Source organism: Rhinopithecus roxellana, chromosome 12 (assembly GCF_007565055.1).
Source record: "Rhinopithecus roxellana isolate Shanxi Qingling chromosome 12, ASM756505v1, whole genome shotgun sequence".
Lineage (NCBI taxonomy): Eukaryota > Metazoa > Chordata > Mammalia > Primates > Cercopithecidae > Rhinopithecus > Rhinopithecus roxellana.
Genome location: NC_044560.1, coordinates 30610509 through 30628372, shown reverse-complemented (window position 1 = coordinate 30628372; position 17864 = coordinate 30610509). Strand labels below are relative to the sequence as shown.

At 40.7% G+C, this 17864-nt stretch overlaps 1 protein-coding gene across 1 annotated transcript in view; it reads left to right on the top strand.

Moving 5' to 3' along the window:
• Positions 1–17864, top strand: part of LOC115900722 (zinc finger protein 728-like) — a 90267-nt gene that overhangs the window by 56843 nt on the left and 15560 nt on the right. The window contains 1 exon segment of the mRNA XM_030942317.1: positions 4983–5192. Within this exon segment, the coding sequence (XP_030798177.1) occupies positions 4983–5192 (210 nt within the window).

The following is a 17864-nucleotide window of genomic DNA, read 5'->3' as shown; positions in this document are numbered from 1 at the left end:
AATAACAAGTAGCAAGATTAAACTAGTAATAAAAAATTGCCGCTGGGTGCAGTGGCTCATGCCTGTAATCCTAGCACTTTGGTAGGATGAGACGGGTGGATCACTTGAAGTCAGTCTGCTAGGGATGCAGAGATGATTTCATATAGGTAAGTCAATACATGTTATCCACCAAATAAACAGAATTAAAACCAAAAATTATATGATTATCTCAAAATACACAGAAAAATCATTTGGCAAAATCCAGCATCCCTTTATGATTAAAATCCTCAGCAAAATTGGGATAGAGGGAACATATTGTAAGGTCATAAAAGCCATCTATGACAGGCTGGGTGCCGTGACTCATGCCTGTAATTCCAGTACTTTGGGAGGCAGAGGTGGGCGGATCACCTGAGGTCAGGAGTTTGAGATCAGTCTGGCCAACATGGTGAAACCTCATCTGTACAAAAATACAAAAATTAGCCAGGAATGATGGCGGGTGCCTGTGGTCCCAGCTACTGGGGAGGCTGAGTCCCGGAGGTGGAAATTGCAGTGAGCGGAGATTGTGCCATTACATTCCAGCCTGGGCGACAGAGCAAGACTCCGTATGAAAAAAAAAAAAAAAAAAAAAAAAAAAAAAAAAAAAAAACCTATCTATGATAAACAGCTAACATTACACTGAACGGGAAAAAGTTGGAAGGATTTTTTCTGAGAACACAACAAGACAATAATGCCCACTCTCACCACTTCTATTCAACATAGTAATGGAAGTCTTAGCCAGAGCAATTAGAGTAAAGCAAAAAATAAACAGCATCTAAATTGGTAAAGAGGAAGTCAAATTGTCACTGCTTATCAATGATATAATTGTATAGCTGGGAAACCCTAAACACTCATGTAAAAAGCTTTTAGGGCTGGGTGCAGCGGCTCAAGCCTGTAATCCCAGCAATTGGGGAGGTGGAGGCAGGTGGATCACCTGAGGTCAGGAGTCCAAGACCAGCCTGGCCAAGGTGGTAAAATCCCGTCTCTACCAACAATACAAAAATTAGTCGGGTGCGGTGGCAAGTGGCTGTAATCCCAGCTACTAGGGAGGCTGAGACAGGAGAATCACTTGAACCCAGGAGGCATAGGTTGCAGTGAGCTGAGATCATGCTACTGCACTCCAGCCTGGGCGACAGAGTAAGACCTTGTCTCAAAAAAAAAAAAAAAGAAAAGAAAAGAAAAGAAAAAGCTTTTTGATACATAAATTCAGTAAAATTTCAGGATACAAAATCAATGTGCACAGATTAGTGGCACTGGTGTACACTAACAGTGACCAAACTAGGAATTAAATTAAGAACTTGACTCATTTAAAAATAGCTGCAAAAAAAAAATAATAATAATTAGGAATATGTCTAACCAAGGTGGTGAAAGATCACTACAAGAAAAATTACAAAATGTTGCTAAAAGAAATCACAGACAATGGAAACAAATGGAAACTTATTTCATGCTTATGGATGGGTAGCAATCCTACTGCAACAATGATAAACCTACCAAAAGCAATCTGCGAATTCAATGTAATTTCCATCAAAATAGCATTATTATTCTTCACAGAAGTAAAAAAAAATCCTAAAATTTATATAAAATAAAAAGAGAGCCTCCATAGTTAAAGCAAAAAAAAAAAAAAAAAACCAACAAAACCAAAAACATACACAAAAAAATCTGAAGGCATCACATTATCTGACTTCAAACTATACTACAAGGGTATAGTTACCAAAACAGCATTGTATGGGTATAAAAATAGACATTTAGACCAATGAAACAGAATAGCGAAACCAGAAATAAACCCAAATACTTACAGCCAACTGATCTGTGACAAAGTAAACAAAGATATAAAGTGGGGAGAGAACACCCTATCAATAAATGGTGCTGGCATAATTGGGAAGCCACATATTGAAAAATAAAACTGGGTCTTCGGCTGGGCACAGAGGGTCATACCTGTTATCCCAGCCCTTAGGGAGGTTGAAGTGGGTGGATCACGAGGTCAGAAGTTCAAGACCAGTCTGACCAAGATGGTGAAACCCCATCTCTACTAAAAATACAAAAAAAATTATCTGGGTGTGGTAGCAGGTGCCTGTAATCCCAGCTACTCGGGAGGCTGAGGCAGAGAATTGCTTGAACCTGGGAGGCAGAGCCGAGATCATGCCACTGCACCCCAGCCTGGGACCAGAGCAAGACTCCATCTCAAAAAAAAAAACAAATGGATCTTCATCGCTCACCTTATAAAAAAATTAACTCAAGATGGAGCAAATACTTTAATCTAAGACTGGAAACTACCCGAATTCTAAAGCATTGGAAAAACTCTTCTAGACATTGACTTGGGCAAAGAGTGCACGACCAAGAACCCCAAAGCAAATGCAACAAAAACAAAGACAGATGGGACTTAAACAATTCTCAAAAGAAGCTATACAAATGGCCAACGACAACAACAAAATACTGAACATCACTGATGATTAATGATCAGGGAAATGCAAATCTAAAGCACAATGTGATACCACCTTACTCTTGCAGGAATGACCATAATTGGCTGGTCATGGTGGCTGATGCCTGTAATCCCAGCACTTTGGGAGACCAAGACTGGTGGATCACCTGGGGTCAGGAGTTCCAGAGGAGCCTGGCCAACATGGTAAAACCCCGCCTCTACTAAAAATTCAAAAATTAGCAGGGTGCGATGGCTAATGTCTGTAATCCCTGCTGCTCCCGAGGCTGAGGCTGGAGAATCGCTTGAACCCGGGAGGCGGAGGTTGCAGTGAGCCGAGATCGCACCACTGCACTCCAGTCTGGGCGAGAGAGCGAGACTCCATCTCAAAAACAAACATACAAACAGAAAAGACCATAATTAAAACATCAAAAAATGGACCGGGCAAGGTGGCTCATGCCTGTAATCACAGCAAACTCCCTCTCGAAAAAAAAAAAAAAAAAAGAAAGAAAGAAAAGGAAAGAAGGGATAAAACCACAAATATTGTGTGTCCTCACTTATGGGTGGGAGCTAAGCTATGAAGATGCAAAGGCATAAAAATTATATAATGGGGCCAGGCGCGGTGGCTCACGCTTGTAATCCCAGCACTCTGGGAGGCCGAGGCGGGCGATCACCTGAGGCCAGGAGTTCAAGACCAGCCTGACCAACATGGAGAAACCCTGACTCTACTAAAAATACAAAATTAGCCGGGCATGGTGGCGCATGCCTGTAATCCCAGCTACTCGGGAAGGCTGAGGCAGGAGAATTGCTAGAACCTGGGAGGCGGAGGTTGCGGTGAGCCGAGATCGTTCCGTTGTACTCCAGCCTGGGCAACAAGAGCGAAACTCCGTCACAAAAAAAAAAAAAAAAAAAAAAAAATTTAAAAATTAAAAAGAATTATATAATGGACTCTGGGCACACAGCAGGAAGGGTGGGAGAGGGAATGAGGGATGAGAGACTACATATTGGATACAGTGCACACTGCTTGGGTGATTGGTGCACCTAAATCTCAGAAATCACCACAAAAGAACTTATCCATGTAACCAAATACTATCTGTACCCAAAACTACTGAAATATAACAATTTAAGACAAAAATAAAACCCCCAAAGCCCCGTAAGTTGAAGTTTATATGCTTTGGCTTTTTTTTCCAGAAGTGGTCTCACTCTGTCACCCAGAATGGAGAGCAGTGGCTTGATCAGGGCTCACTGCAACCACAACCTCCTGGACTCAGGCAGTCCTCCTACTTCTGCCCCTGAATAACTGGTACTACAGGTTCAGGCCACCAAGCTAAATTGGCTGGGTGTGGTGGTGGGCGCCTCGAATCCCAGCTACTCAGGAGGCTGAGACAGAAGAATCGCTTGAACCCAGGAAGCGGAGGTTGCAGTGAGCTGAGATCATGCCATTGCACTCTGGCCTGGCTGGCAGAGCAACATCTGTCTTAAAAAAAAAAAAAAAAAAAAAAAAGATTAAAGATTGTTTCAAGTTAAAAAAAATAGTCTAATAAAATAAAATAGAAAAAGTTAAAAAATTATAAGAGATTATAAAGCTGGGCGCCGTGGCTCAAGCCTGTAATTCCAGCACTTTGGGAGGCCGAGGTGGGCGGATTGCCTGAGGTCAGGAGTTTGAGAGCAGCCTGGCCTCAACATGGTGAAACCCTGTTTCTATTAAAAAAAAAATCAAAAATTAGCCAGGCGTGGTGGCAGGCGCCTGTAATCCCAGCTTCTGGGCAGACTGGGGCAGCAGAGGTGCACCCCGGAGGTGGAGCTTTCAGTGAGCCGAGATCGCGCCACTGCACACCAGCCTGGGTGGCAGAGGGAGACTCTGTCTCAAACAAACAAACAAACAAACAAACAAACAAACAAACAAAGAGATTATTAAATATAAGTGAAAATCTAGAGTGTTCAAAAATGACAAATTTGATGGATTTATTTATAAGGTTTTACTAAAATTAGGTTGAGTTTTTTTTGTTTTGTTTTTTGAGATGGCGTTTCACTCTTGTTGCCCAGGCTGAAGTGCAGTGGCCCGATCTCGGCTCACTGCAACCTCCACCTCCTGGGTTCAAATGATTCTCCTGCCTTAGCCTCCTGAGTAGCTGGGATTACAGACACCCACCAACACACCAGACTCATTTTTGTATTTTTAGTGGAGAAGGGGTTTCACCAGGTCGACCAGGCTGGTCTTGAACTTCTGACCGCAGGTGATCCACCCGCCTCGGTCCCCCAAACTGATGCTGTTAAAGGAGTAAACCATCGCGCCCAGCCTTCGGTATTGATAATACACTCTTAGTAAAGTAAAAATTGATTTACTCTTGAACAAAAAATTATGTATTATTAACATGACAGTAAACTATATTTGTTCACATTTCGAATACATTTAAAAAGAGAGTAAAGAAGAGAAAGAATTTTCCCATGCTCTGGGGTGGGCCTGGCTAAGCTCAGGGAGGCAGCCCTGCCTGAAAAGGCTGCAGCCTTTTCTTATCAGAAGCATCTGAGAACATCTTCTGTCACTCAGGGCCCGAAGGGGCGGGGCCTTAAACGTCATCCAATCAGGGACGCTGGGCTGGGACCGTCCAATCAGGCATGCAGCTGGAGCAGACAGCGCGGCTTCCGGGATGTGGTCGGACCTTTGGCTCTCACCGCAGTCGGAGGTCAAGGTGTTGTGCTTACTGCTGTGTGTCCTCTGCACCTAGAGGCCCAGGTTCTGTGGTCTTGTGACCTGCAGGTATTGGGAGATCCACAACTAAGTCGCCAGGACCTCCTGGAAGCCTAGAAATGGTGAGTGTGCCGGGTCCGACATCCGGAGAGAGTGGCCGGGGCTGGTTGGAACCGGTGGGAAGTGGCTGTGGCGGGACTCAGGCTTCCCCACAGTAAGCTCCACAATCTGTGCCCCGAGTTCTCCTTGCCTAGCTCCACCTCAGTCCGCTTCAGCCATAAGATGGCGGCTGCGCTGACACCCGGCCTCCGGGCGTCCTGTCTCTAACCTGCGCTGTGACTGTGCCCTGGCCTGGAGACCTTTTCGGGCAGCTCTGCACCCGCAGCGCAGAGTCTCTCCCAGATGTGCAGTGACCATGGGAGCGTCGTCAGAGGAGAATCCTGACTCCGCGTGTGGGTTCATGAATGGAAAGAGCTTTGGTCCGTGAGGTTCCCAGCTCCTGTTTTCTCCTGTTAAAAATTTACGGAAGTCACCCCACAAATATTAAAGAATTTATCCAAAGAGTGATTCCAAAATTGTAGAGCACCCAGCTTGGGTTGTAGTTTATGGTCTATTGAAGGGATTTGACAGAAGAGTTTTATAAGGCGCATAATGAAGAAAACCAAATTCAATAATTGGTTAGGTACAGTTACGTAGTTTCTTAGTTTGTACTATCAAGATGGAAGTTTCTTGATTATGTAGTCAGAGATTAATTGGCAGTTTATAGTTTGTTAAGCCTGAAATTTTTTCCCCAATATAGTAATTTACAAAAAATGTATTTGAATTAGTTTGTTTTTTTGAGATAAAGCCTCGCTCTGTCGTCCAGGCTGGAGTGCAATGGCGCCGTCTGGGCTCACTGCAGTCTCCACCTACCAGGTTCAAGTGATTCTCCTGACTTAGCCTCCCAAGTAGCTGGGATTACAGGCATGCGCCACCACGCCCCGTTAACTTTGTTTATTTTTATTTTTATTTTTTGAGACGGAGTCTGGTTCTGTCCCCCAGGCTGGAGTGCAGTGGCGCGATCTCGGCTCACTGCAAGCTCCGCCTTTCGGGTTTACGCCATTCTCCTGCCTCAGCCTCCCGAGTAGCTGGGACTACAGGCGCCCGGTACCTCGCCCGGCTAGTTTTTTGTATTTTTTAGTAGAGACGGGGTTTCACCGTGTTAGCCAGGATGGTCTCGATCTCCTGACCTCGTGATCCGCCCGTCTCGGCCTCCCAAAGTGCTGGGATTACAGGCTTGAGCCACCGCGCCCGGCCAATTTTTCTATTTTTCCTAGAGACGGGGTTTCGCGGTGTTAGCCAGGATGGTCTCGATCTCCTGACCTTGTGATCCGCCAGCCTCGGGCTCCCAAAGTGGTGGGATTACAGGCGTGAGCCACCATGCCCAGCCATCTTTGTATTTTTAATAGAGACGGGGGTTTCACCATGTTGATCAGGCTGGTCTCGAACTCTTGACCTCGTGTTTCACCCGCCTCGGCCTCCCAAAGTGCTGGGATTACAGGCTTGAGCCACCGCGCCCGGCCTCTGCATCAATTTTCTAAGAATAATGATCTCCAGCTTCATTCCGTGTTGCTGCAAAGGACATAATCTTTTTTTTTTTTTTCTTTCTTTCTTTTTGTTTTTTTGTTTTGTTTTATGGCCGCACAGGATTTCATGATTTCGTGATGTTTATGTACCATTATTTGTTTGTTTTGAGATGGAGTCTCGCTATGTCACTCATGTTGGAGTACAGTGGTATGATCTCAGTTCACTGCAACCTCCACCTCCCAGGTTCAAGCAATTCTTCTGCCACAGCCTCCTGAGTAACTAGGATTACAGGCGTGTGCCACAGCACCCAGCTAATTTTTGTATTTTTAGTATAGACGGAGTTTTTACCATGTAGGCCAGGCTGGTCTCAAACTCCTGACTTCCAGTGATCCATCGCCTTGGCCTCCCAAAGTGTTGGAATTATAGGTGTGAGCCATTGCACCTGGCCCATATTTTGTTTCTATTAAGTTTTTTATATTTTGCTATATTTGGAGACAGGGTCTCACTCTTTTTCCCAGGCTGGAGTGCAGTGGTGTGGTCTTGGCTCACTGAAACCTCAACCTCTCAGGCTCAAGCTATCCTCTTCTACCTAAGCTTCCCAAGTAGCTGAGAATAAAGGTTTGTGCCACCATGCCTAGCTAAGTTTTCTTTTTGTATTTTATTTTATTTTTTTTTATAGATGGGATTTTGCCATGTTGTCCATGCTGGTCTCAAACTCCTGAGCTCAGGCAATCCACCTGGCTCGGCCCCCAAAGTGCTGGATTACAGGCATGTGCCATCATATAACCATACCATATTTTCTTTATCCAGTCTACCAGTGATAGGCATTTAGACTGATTCCATGTCTTTGCTATTGTGAATAGCGCTGCAATGAATGTGATTGTGCATGTGTCTTTAAAATAGAATAATTTGTATATTTTTAGGTATATACCCAATTGTGAGGTTACTGGGTCAAATGGTAATTTTGTTTTTAGTTTAGTGAGGAATCACCACACTGCTTTTCACAATGGTTGAATTATAATGACCATTCTCACTGGTTTGAGATGATTTCTTATTGTGGTTTTCTTTTGCATTTCTCTAATGATTAGTGATGAGCATTTTTTTATATGCTTGTTAGCCACATGTTTGTCTTCTTTTAAAGACAAGCAGCTTTTTCATGTTTTTTATCTTCTTTTAAGTGAGGTTTTTTTTCCCTTGTAAACTTGTCTTAGTTCCTAGGGGATTCTGGATAGCAGACCTTTGTCAGAAGCATAGTTTGCAAATATTTCTATTATTCTGTAGGTTGTCACTTTACTGTGTTGATACTTTCCTTCGCTGTGAAAAAGATCATTAGTTTAATTAGGTCCCATTTGTCAATTTTTGCTTTTGTTGCAATTACTTTTGATATCTTCATCATGAAATCTTTGCCAGTTTCTAGGTCTAGAATGGCACTTCTTACCTTCTAGAGTTTCTTTTTTTATATACCTAATTTTTAAGATTAACATTTAAGTCTTTCATTTACCTTGAGTTCAGCAGTATGACCATTTTATGATAGTGATCTTTTTTATTCATGAGCATAAAGTAGTGTTCCATTTGTTTGTGTCATCTCTGGCTTCTTTAAGCATTGTTTTGTAATTCTTGTCATAGAGATCTTTTACCTTTCTGGTTATCTGTATTTCTAGATATGTTATTCTTTTCTGTGGCAGTGTGAATGGGATTGTGTTTTCCATTCAGATTTGGCCTAGATGTTCTTGATATATAGGGTTGCTACTAATTTTTGTACATTTCTTTTGTATCCTGAGACTTTACTCAAGTTGTCAGTTTAAAGAGCTTTTCTGCTGAGAGTATATGGGTTTCCAGATGTAGAATCATGTTGTTTGCAAATAGGGATAGTTTGACTTTCTCTCTTTTTGTTTGGATGCCTTTTATTTTTATCTTTTGCCTGATTGCTCTGGCTAAGACTTCTAATTTTATGCTGAATAGGACTGTTGAGAGAAGGCTTCCTTGTCTTGTGCCAGTTATGAAGAAGGAATGCTTACAGGTTTTGTCCATTCGGTATGTTGGCTGTTTGTTTGTCATAGATAACTTACTATTTTGATGTATGTACCTTCAGTGCCTAGTTTGTTGAGGGTTTTTAACATGAAAAATGTTAAATTTTATTGAAAGCTTTTTGTGCATCTATTGAGATAGTGTTGTGGTTTCTCTGTTTAATTTCGTTTATGTGATAAATCACATTTATTGATTTGTGTATGTTGAACAAACCTTGAATCCCCCAAACAAACCGTAGTTTATCACAGTGGGTTAGCTTTTTGATAAGCTGCTGGATTTGGTTTGCCAGTAGTTTGTTGATGATTTTTGAGATGGAGTCTTGCTGTGTCACCCAGGCTGGAGTGCAGAGCATGATCTTGGCTCACTGCAACCTCTGCCTCCCAGGTTCAAGTGATTCCGCTGTCTCAGCCTCTTGAGTAGCTGGGCTTACAGGTGTGTGCTACCACACCCAGCTAGTTTTTTTGTGTTTTTAGAAGAGAGGGGGTTTCATCGTGTTGGCCAGGCTGGTCTTGAACTCCTGACCTCAGGTAATCAGCCGATCTTGGCCTCCCAAAGTGCTGAGATTACAGGCATGAGCCACTGGGCCCAGCCGTTTGTTGAAGATTTTGGCATCAGTGTTCATCAAGGATATTGGCCTGAAGTTGCCTTTTTCTGTTTTATCTCTGTTAGTTTTTGGTATCAGAATGATGCTGTTCTTACATAATGAGTTGGAGAGGAGTTTCTTCTTTTTAATCTTTTGATTTTGTTTTAGTAGAAATAATTTAATCTTTTGAAATTGTTTTAGTAGAAATAATATCAGTTTCTATTTGTACATCTAGTAGAATTGAGCTGTGAATATGTCTGGTTCTGAGCGTCAGTTGATTGGTAGGTTATTTATTACTCATTCAATTTTTTGAGCTTTTTTTTTTTATTTAAAGAATAAAGTAAGTTCTTCCCAGATATTTGTTTTATATATCAGAGGCTTTAATTATATTCTACAAGATTTTTTTTTTTTTTAATTTAGCAAGGTAAGACTATTCTTTTTTTTTTTTTTTCTTTGAGACGGAGTCTCACTCTGTTGCCCAGGCTGGAGTGCAGTGGCCAGATCTCAGCTCACTGCAAGCTCCACCTCCCAAGTTTACGCCATTCTCCTGCCTCAGCCTCCCAAGTAGCTGGGACTACAGGCGCCCGCCACCACGCCCGGCTACTTTTTGTATTTTTTAGTAGAGAACGGATTTCACCGTGTTAGCCAGGATGGTCTCGATCTCCTGACTTTGTGATCCGCCCGTCTCAGCCTCCCAAAGTGCTGGAATTATAGGCTTGAGCCACCACGCCTGGCCAATTTTTTGAGCTTAGCTATCTAAGGGCTTTGATGTTTTTGTGTGTATTCAGTCTTGGGAGGATGTATTTGTTCCAGAATTTTTTTGTTTCTTCTAGAGTTTTGTTTTGTTTTTTATGTGCATAGTATATTCATACAGACTTCAGTATATATATTTTTTGTTTTATTTGCTTATGTGCATAGTATATTCATAGACTTCAGTATATTTTTGTGGAGTCAGCGGTAATGTCTTTTTTTCTCATTTCTATTTGTGTTTATTTGTATCTTCTTCATTAATCTAGCTAGTAGTTTATTTACCTTTTTTAAAAAAATAGATTTAATGCCTGGATTTCTTGATATTTTGTAGTTTTTCATGTCTAAATCTCCTTCAGTTCAGATCTGATTTTGGTTATTTCTTGTCTTTTGCTAGCTTAGGGGCTTATTTGCTTTTGCCTGCTCTCAGTCTTTTGTTTATGATGTCAGGTTGTTAAACTGAGATCTAACTTTTTGATGTGAGGATTTAATGCTATACATTTTTCTTTTAACGCTGTCTTAGCTGTATTGCAGGGTTTCTGGTATATTGTATTTTTGTTCTTTCTTGTTTCAAAAGACTTCTTGGTTTCTGCTTTAATATCATTATTTACCAGAAAGTTATTCAAGTGTAGACCGTTTAATTTTTATTTTATTGTATGGTTTCCAGTTGTTTTATTGGTATTGAATTATATTTTTCTTAAGCTGTAGTCTGTGTGTGTGGTTTGTATCATTTTGGGATTTTTGAATTTGCTGAGAATAGTTTTATTTCTGATTGTGTGGTCAATTTTAGAGTATGTGCCATGTGGCAATGAGAAGAATGTATATTATGGTATTTTTAGATGAAGAGTTCTGTAGATGTCTATTCGGACTATTTGGTCGAGTGTTGAGTTCAGGTCCTAATATTGTTGTTAATTTTCTCCTTCAATGATCTGTCCATTAGTGCCTGTGAGATGTCATCTCCGATTATTACTGTGTCAGATTCTAAGTCTCTTCATAGGTCTCTAAGAACTTGCTTTATTCATGTGAACCCATGGATTTTTTTTATAACACCTTTCTCTCTTCTGCTTTTCCCCCCATAAACATCCTTTCAAGTGCACACAGTGTGCAAAATTCAGATGTCCAAGAGTTCAAGAACTTGTCCAGAGACCTGGCTGTTGTAAGAGAAAATATAAATTTGCAATAAGAGGTTTTATTCTCATATGTGAAAATAAGGGAGGATAACTTGCTGATTTTTAAAAAAAGGTTTAGATTATATGTATATATTTCCTCTGCTTTTTGAAATATATCTAAATCATATTAACAATGACACCTTTTGTCATTCTTTTTGACTGAGAATTGTCTTATCTGGGACCTGAGATTCATTGCTTTCTTTTTGTCTTGGCAAAAGATTATTTTTTTTTTATCTTTAGTCTTTAAACTAGACACAGATTTGTTCAGAGTAAACTTCATTTCAAGAGCATTAAAAAGTTGAGCACAAAGGTTGGAATAAATTTAGCAATACAGAATACTATAGACTAAAAGATACTAAGTTCTTTGGCAGAAACCTGATTATCCAAGGTGATTATTTGCAGGCTGACATACTTACACTGCAAAAGCCAGAAGAGGTCAGTGTATAAACTGAACAGTGGAGTCTGTTGTACTTGGGTTACTTCAGTACAGTTAGTGTAGTTATGTGTAGTGTTTGTAGACAACCTGCATTCATATAAATTAAACAGTATTTTCTACAATAGTATGAATATAAGGCCACAATATTTACTTTGATTGAATTCCTTATTTTAATATTGTTAATCATACTTTTGAAATATAGTGTTTTAACTGAATTATAGTTCAGATAATTTTTTAAAATCTTACATACCTTATGACAAGTACATAAAATTAGTCATACTTATGTATTTATATCTGATATCCAAAGAAATTTACCATTAAATTGTTACACTAGCTATTAGTCTGACATGCTTATTAATTTATCCAATAGTAGTAGTTATAGGTAAGCATAATTTTAGTGTCATATTTTACCAAATTAGTATGCTGCTATTACGGGACAAATAAAGACAGGTGATATGGCTACCCAAAAACCATAATAGCTCTCCAGTTAGCTATGTTGCCAGCTCTAATATATTCTACTATATTAACACAGATTTCAATTTTTTATAAAAAAGTGCTGGTGGAAGTTGTCAGATATATTCCAATATAGATCTCACATTCAATGGTTAGCAAAAAAGAGAGCAGCAGAGATGGAAGATAAATCTTGTAAAATTCTGCTGAGAACTGAGCACGGTGGCTCATGCCTCTAATCCCAGGACTTTGGGAGGCCAAGGTGGGTGGATCACCTGAGGTCAGGAGTTTGAGACCAGCCTGGACAACATAGTGAAACCTTTTCTCTACCAAAAATACAAAATTCGCCAGGTGTGGTGGTGCATGCCTGTAGTCCCAGCTATTTGTGAGGCTCAGACAGGAGAATCACTTGAACCCAGGAGGCAAAGTTTGCAGTGAGCCAAGATCACACCATTGCACTCCAGCCTGGGCAACAAGAATGAAATTCCATCTCAAAAAAAAAAAAAAAAATTCTGCTGAGAATATGCCCCCTTTATTCAATAATGCTCATGTTTTTCTTGCTGAGAGTAGCTATGCACTTTGGGTGTTTGGAGAGAAATTCTTCTTAGGGAGGTATTTTCTGGCTGACTTGATCAATCTTATATCCAATCTCGGTTTTTTCTTAAGACATTTTAACTTTTTTCCTCTCAATATTATTTTTCTCAGAACAAGAGCTGTTTTTCTCTCGAATGCATTGTGTGTCTGTTTCAGAAACCCTATTAGTATCCCATGGTGTCTGTGAAAGACGTGGGCTGTCACAGTGAGAACTCTCAGAGCTATCCCTATCTGGAGTCATGCTAAAACCCAGCAGTATTTTTTTCATGTCACCATTACAAATAAAAACTGAGGCTGAAACACTGCTCCCTTTTCTATTATTGTGAAGGTACAATTCTACCCAGGAGGTCTGCAGACTCTCCTCCTGCTGCTCAGGCTTCATTCTCTGATGTGGCACCAGAGTGCTGCTGTGGCAATTGGGATTCACCTAAGATGTGAGTTTCCAACTGTGAGCCCTGTGCTGTGGGTTGTGCCTCAGTGGCAGATGGTAGGGGTCAAGAGAATACACTGGCCACCAGGAGAGGGAAACAAGAGTGCTCAAGCCCAATGCTCAGGGAGTAGAGAGCTATTGCTTTAAAATTTAAATAGCCAAAAAGATAGCACCCAAATCAACAATTTTTGTAGAAGAGTCGAAGCCTACCTTCACCAGACACTGGGGTTCAAGTTGCACAACTAAATCCAGTCATGAAGATGTGAAAATTTTATTTTGTCATTGATTATAACCATTTAGCATACATGGATGGCCTTCCCAACTACCAGGTGAATTTAGGATGGACTATGTGTGACATGGTGCTGTAAATTCTGCTTGTAGACGAATTATGGTGATTGTCTTTCTGTCTTTGCAATCTCTTGAGCAAATTGACTATAATGTCACATTCACATGTAATTGTATAATAAAACATTTTCTTTCTGTTCTGTTATTGTGGAGTTCCTTTGGGGCTAAAGAAAATTTGGCTTATAGTTATATTTTCCAAACCCAGTCTAGAATTACCAGACATAATGGAAACACATAAGGTACCAACTAAGCTTTACTCTAGATGGGCCTTTTTGGCTTCCAGTCAATTCACAATTGTGCAGTGAAGTGCATGCTGTCCCCTAAATATGCAGGTGGAATTGCGTCTCTGCGTACTTAGTAGCTATCATCCTCTGCAGTCACTTTTAGAGAGGCTAGACCAGATTTCTACAAACTTCATAGGTCAGATATTAACCATTTTACCTCTTCCGACGACTTGTGTCTTCAGACCTGAAACTGATTCAGTGACCATCAGGCACCGAAACCCAATCAGAGTAAAATATGTGCATTGAGTAGACCTGTAGACATGAGAATCTCCACTTCTCCCTCCTTCCTCATGCTAAAATGCCCACAAATGTTGAGATAACATTTACCTGAATATTGCTGCTACTTTACCCATGCAGGGCCTGAATTTGCAGCTCCAAATTCTAAATGTAGGTCTTGAGAATTGAGATGGAAAAAAAAAGTTTTTGTCTGAGGAATGCAAGTCCTTTTAGGTATCAAACTCAGAGAGACATTAAAATGAGAGCACAGTCATGTTTCTCTCCCTTTTTTTTTCAGCTGTATATCTCTTGAAACTGTTCACTGTTGCCCCAAGTAGCTATAAATTAAAGTAATTCCACACTGGACACTACATTCCATATCCTTAACCTTGATGCATATCCAATCAGTCATTAAAGTTATTTCTTTACATAAGTAAGAATTTCTCACAACCAATTTTGTATCAGTGAGCACTCACTATTACTTTTTCTTGTTTTGCCTTTACAAATCCACTTCTAAGTGCTGCTAATCAAAGTGTAGGTTCCAGGCAACTTGAATATTTTGTCTTAAGTTAAAATCCTTAAGCTTGACCCAAATAAAATGTCTGCTTTTGTTCATGTTGTGTCAGCTTTTTTGTTGTTTTTGTTTGTTTGTTTTTTGAGATGGAGTCTCGCTCTGTCGCCCAGGCTGGAGTGCAGTGGCCAGATCTCAGCTCACTGCAAGCTCCGCCTCCCAGGTTTATGCCATTCTCCTGCCTCAGCCTCCCAAGTAGCTGGGACTACAGGCACCCGCCTCCTCGCCCGGCTAGTTTTTTGTATTTTTTAGTAGAGATCGGGTTTCACCATGTTAGCCAGGATGGTCTCGATCTCCTGACCTCGTGATCTGCCCATCTCGGCCTCCCAAAGTGCTGGAATTACAGGCTTGAGCCACCGCGCCGGGCCTGTGTTAGCTTTTTTAAGGTAAAATATTACTTAGAATGTTCTAGAGCAGCATCTGTGAGGAAATCTCTCCTTTAGTTTCACTTTACTTACTGTAACACCCAAAAATGCAGAGTGAGATTGATTTCACCTAGAATCTGCAAATAAGGTCTGGCTGGCCTCTGCCTGGGATTTACAAGGCAGGGCTGGACTTTGGCTTTAGAATTCATAGAAAACCAACAGGAGGCATTTTCTGCATTGTGAGATATCAACGTAGACATTTTTAATTCCTCTTTTGAGAGTGTGGCTTTTTGACCTTTTCACATCTTTTTCATTAACCTGACACAGTCATATGAGAGGCTCCAGGAGTAAATAGAATCTGATGGCAGAATCTGTAAGTGTAAACAAGCATCTTAAGGCCACAAAGTATCCAGAGCCATGACCACAACTATACCTACCTGTAAAATGTGATACTGGAGTAAAGTATTCTTGTCCTTCTACTTACCCAACAGCTAGCAAATCAGGATGGATGAGCCAGGTTCTGGAGTTCAAACAAGGCAGTTCCATTTTTTACTTAGAATCATCCTGAGTCTTCTCTGCCTGGCTTGTCTTTGGACCATCAGCCCAGGGACACTGGGAACCCTCTCACAATCACCTTTGAATCTTTGAGACATTTGTGAATGTCCAGAACAGAATTGTATCAGGCTGACAAGAGTGATTAACTCTGCTTCTGTCCCAGTGTGAGAGAAATGAGTCATCTTGTGTTTGTTTTGCCCCTTACACAAGAAGTATCTTTGATTGGTACCCAGATGAGAGTTTTTCCAGTTCCCTGGTACTTGGGTGAAAAATCAGGAGATCTGGAGGCTCAAACAGATAAACTAATTGCTTCCATTTCATATAGTCATTAAGAAAAAAATAGATGAAGCAGGCTGGGTGCAGTGTCTCATACCTGTAACCCCAGCACTTTGGGAAGCCAAGATGGTTGGATCATCTGATGTCAGGAGTTTGAGATCAGCCTGGCCAACATGGTGAAATCCTGTCTCTACTAAAAATGCCAAAAGTAGCTGGGTGTGGTGGCTCATGCCTGTAGGCCTGGCTACTTGTGAGGCTGTGGCAGAAGAATCTCTTGAACCTGGGAAGTGGAGGCTGCAGTAAGTTGAGATCACATCATTGCACTCCAGGCTGGGCAACAAAGTGAGACTTCATCTCAAAAAACAGAAAAAGAAAAGAAAAATAGATGAAGCAGTCATGGTTCCTACCATCCTGGCAGTTTTAGCCTAGACTAGCAACTGGAAATGTGGTTGAAATATACATCAGATGGTGGGTACAGTAAATAAATGTGTGCAAAAATGTGGGCTTTCTTTGGGCCACTTTCTTTATACTGTGGCTTTTGATGTCTATACCTGAACTTAGAAGAGTTCTCATTATTATTTGTATTTGTTTTACCCTGCTAAGAATACTTACTTTTGTTTTTTTTATTTGAGACAGAGTCTCGCTCTGTCACCCAGGCTGGAGTCCAGTGGTGTGATCTCGGCTCACTGCCAGCTCTGCCTCCTGGGTTCATGCTATTCTCCTGCCTCAGCTTTCCGAGTCGCCTGGACCACAGGCCCCGCCAGCACGCCCAGCTAATTTTTGTGTGTGTGTGTGTTTTTAGTAGAGACAGGTTTCACCGTGTTAGGATGGTCTCCATCTCCTGACCTTGTGATCCACCCACCTCAGCCTCCCAAAGTGCTGGGATTACAGGCGTGAGCCACTGCACCTGGCCAGAATACTTACTTCTAAAAAAATTATTCTAGATAACCTTAAGGGATTTTTAAAAATTGCTTATTAGCATATAATATAAAATTTACAGGGCAGTGACAACAAAGATTAAAATTATACAAACTCAGATTTAGGTTTACTTAAGTAAGCTTTAGAAAAAAAGAACTGACAATACCCCTCTGTGACATAGAGAACTTAATTGTACATCGGCTGTACACTCTGCCCCAGCCCTGTTCATATTCCCCCTTTTTGGAGTCCTTATTTATGTCTGGCTCTACCCTGGCGTCTTGCCTCACAGAACTCATTAGAAGAGATGAGAGTTTTGGGTCATGAATCCTGTTGCCTTTTTAGAGCTGGTGCTCAACATTTTCTGCAACCCAACAGATAAATGGGAAATATAAAGTATGTATTATAGGATCTTACTTTTCATATTTTTTATTAAAACCAGTGCTTGCAGAAACATTATTTAGCAACTTGTTTTCTATTCCTGCAGATCTAGTAGTTGATTCACAAGTCTCAAGAAAGTAAATATAAACACAACAAAAATTTATCTAAATTGCATTAAACTCTTTCCATCTGTATCTCTTTCATCTGTCTATATTTACCTTTTATTCTATGCATTTTTTGAAAAAATCAATGACAGATCTACAGAAATAGAAATAAAAATGCTGGGTCCTTTAAAGCCTTGGAATTACTGAACATGTAGTATCAACTCACAGGGTGTTATTAGGATTAAACCACATAATGTGCTATCACAGTGCTCTGTAACATCCTATTGAGCACATAGTACCTGCTTAATAAACATTGCATTAGTACATGTGCACATGTTTTCCAAATGCAGACTTACTCAGAAATTGCTTCTTTCTGTTTTCTCTGTAAACTTTAGAGTCAGCAAAGAATATAATACTTTAGAATGAAGAATGATTGTCTTCATTTGTACCAGAAGTATTTGTGTTGTGACAGGAGTGCTGGGTTATCAGCCCAGGCTTCTAATGAGTGTCACCTGGCCATTTTGCAGAACTCTCTTTACTTGTGCCCTGTCCATGGATTCTGTTTATTGTTCTGAGGGAAGTATCCATGTTGTTTTAATTAAGTGGTTCATGTGACTCTAAGGTGAGGTCAGAATCAAGTAGGAGGAATTCAGAATACATTCATGAGAGTTAAGTTCCATCTTTGCATTAAAGGGTGGTTCAAGAACCTGTTATGTTTGGATTTGA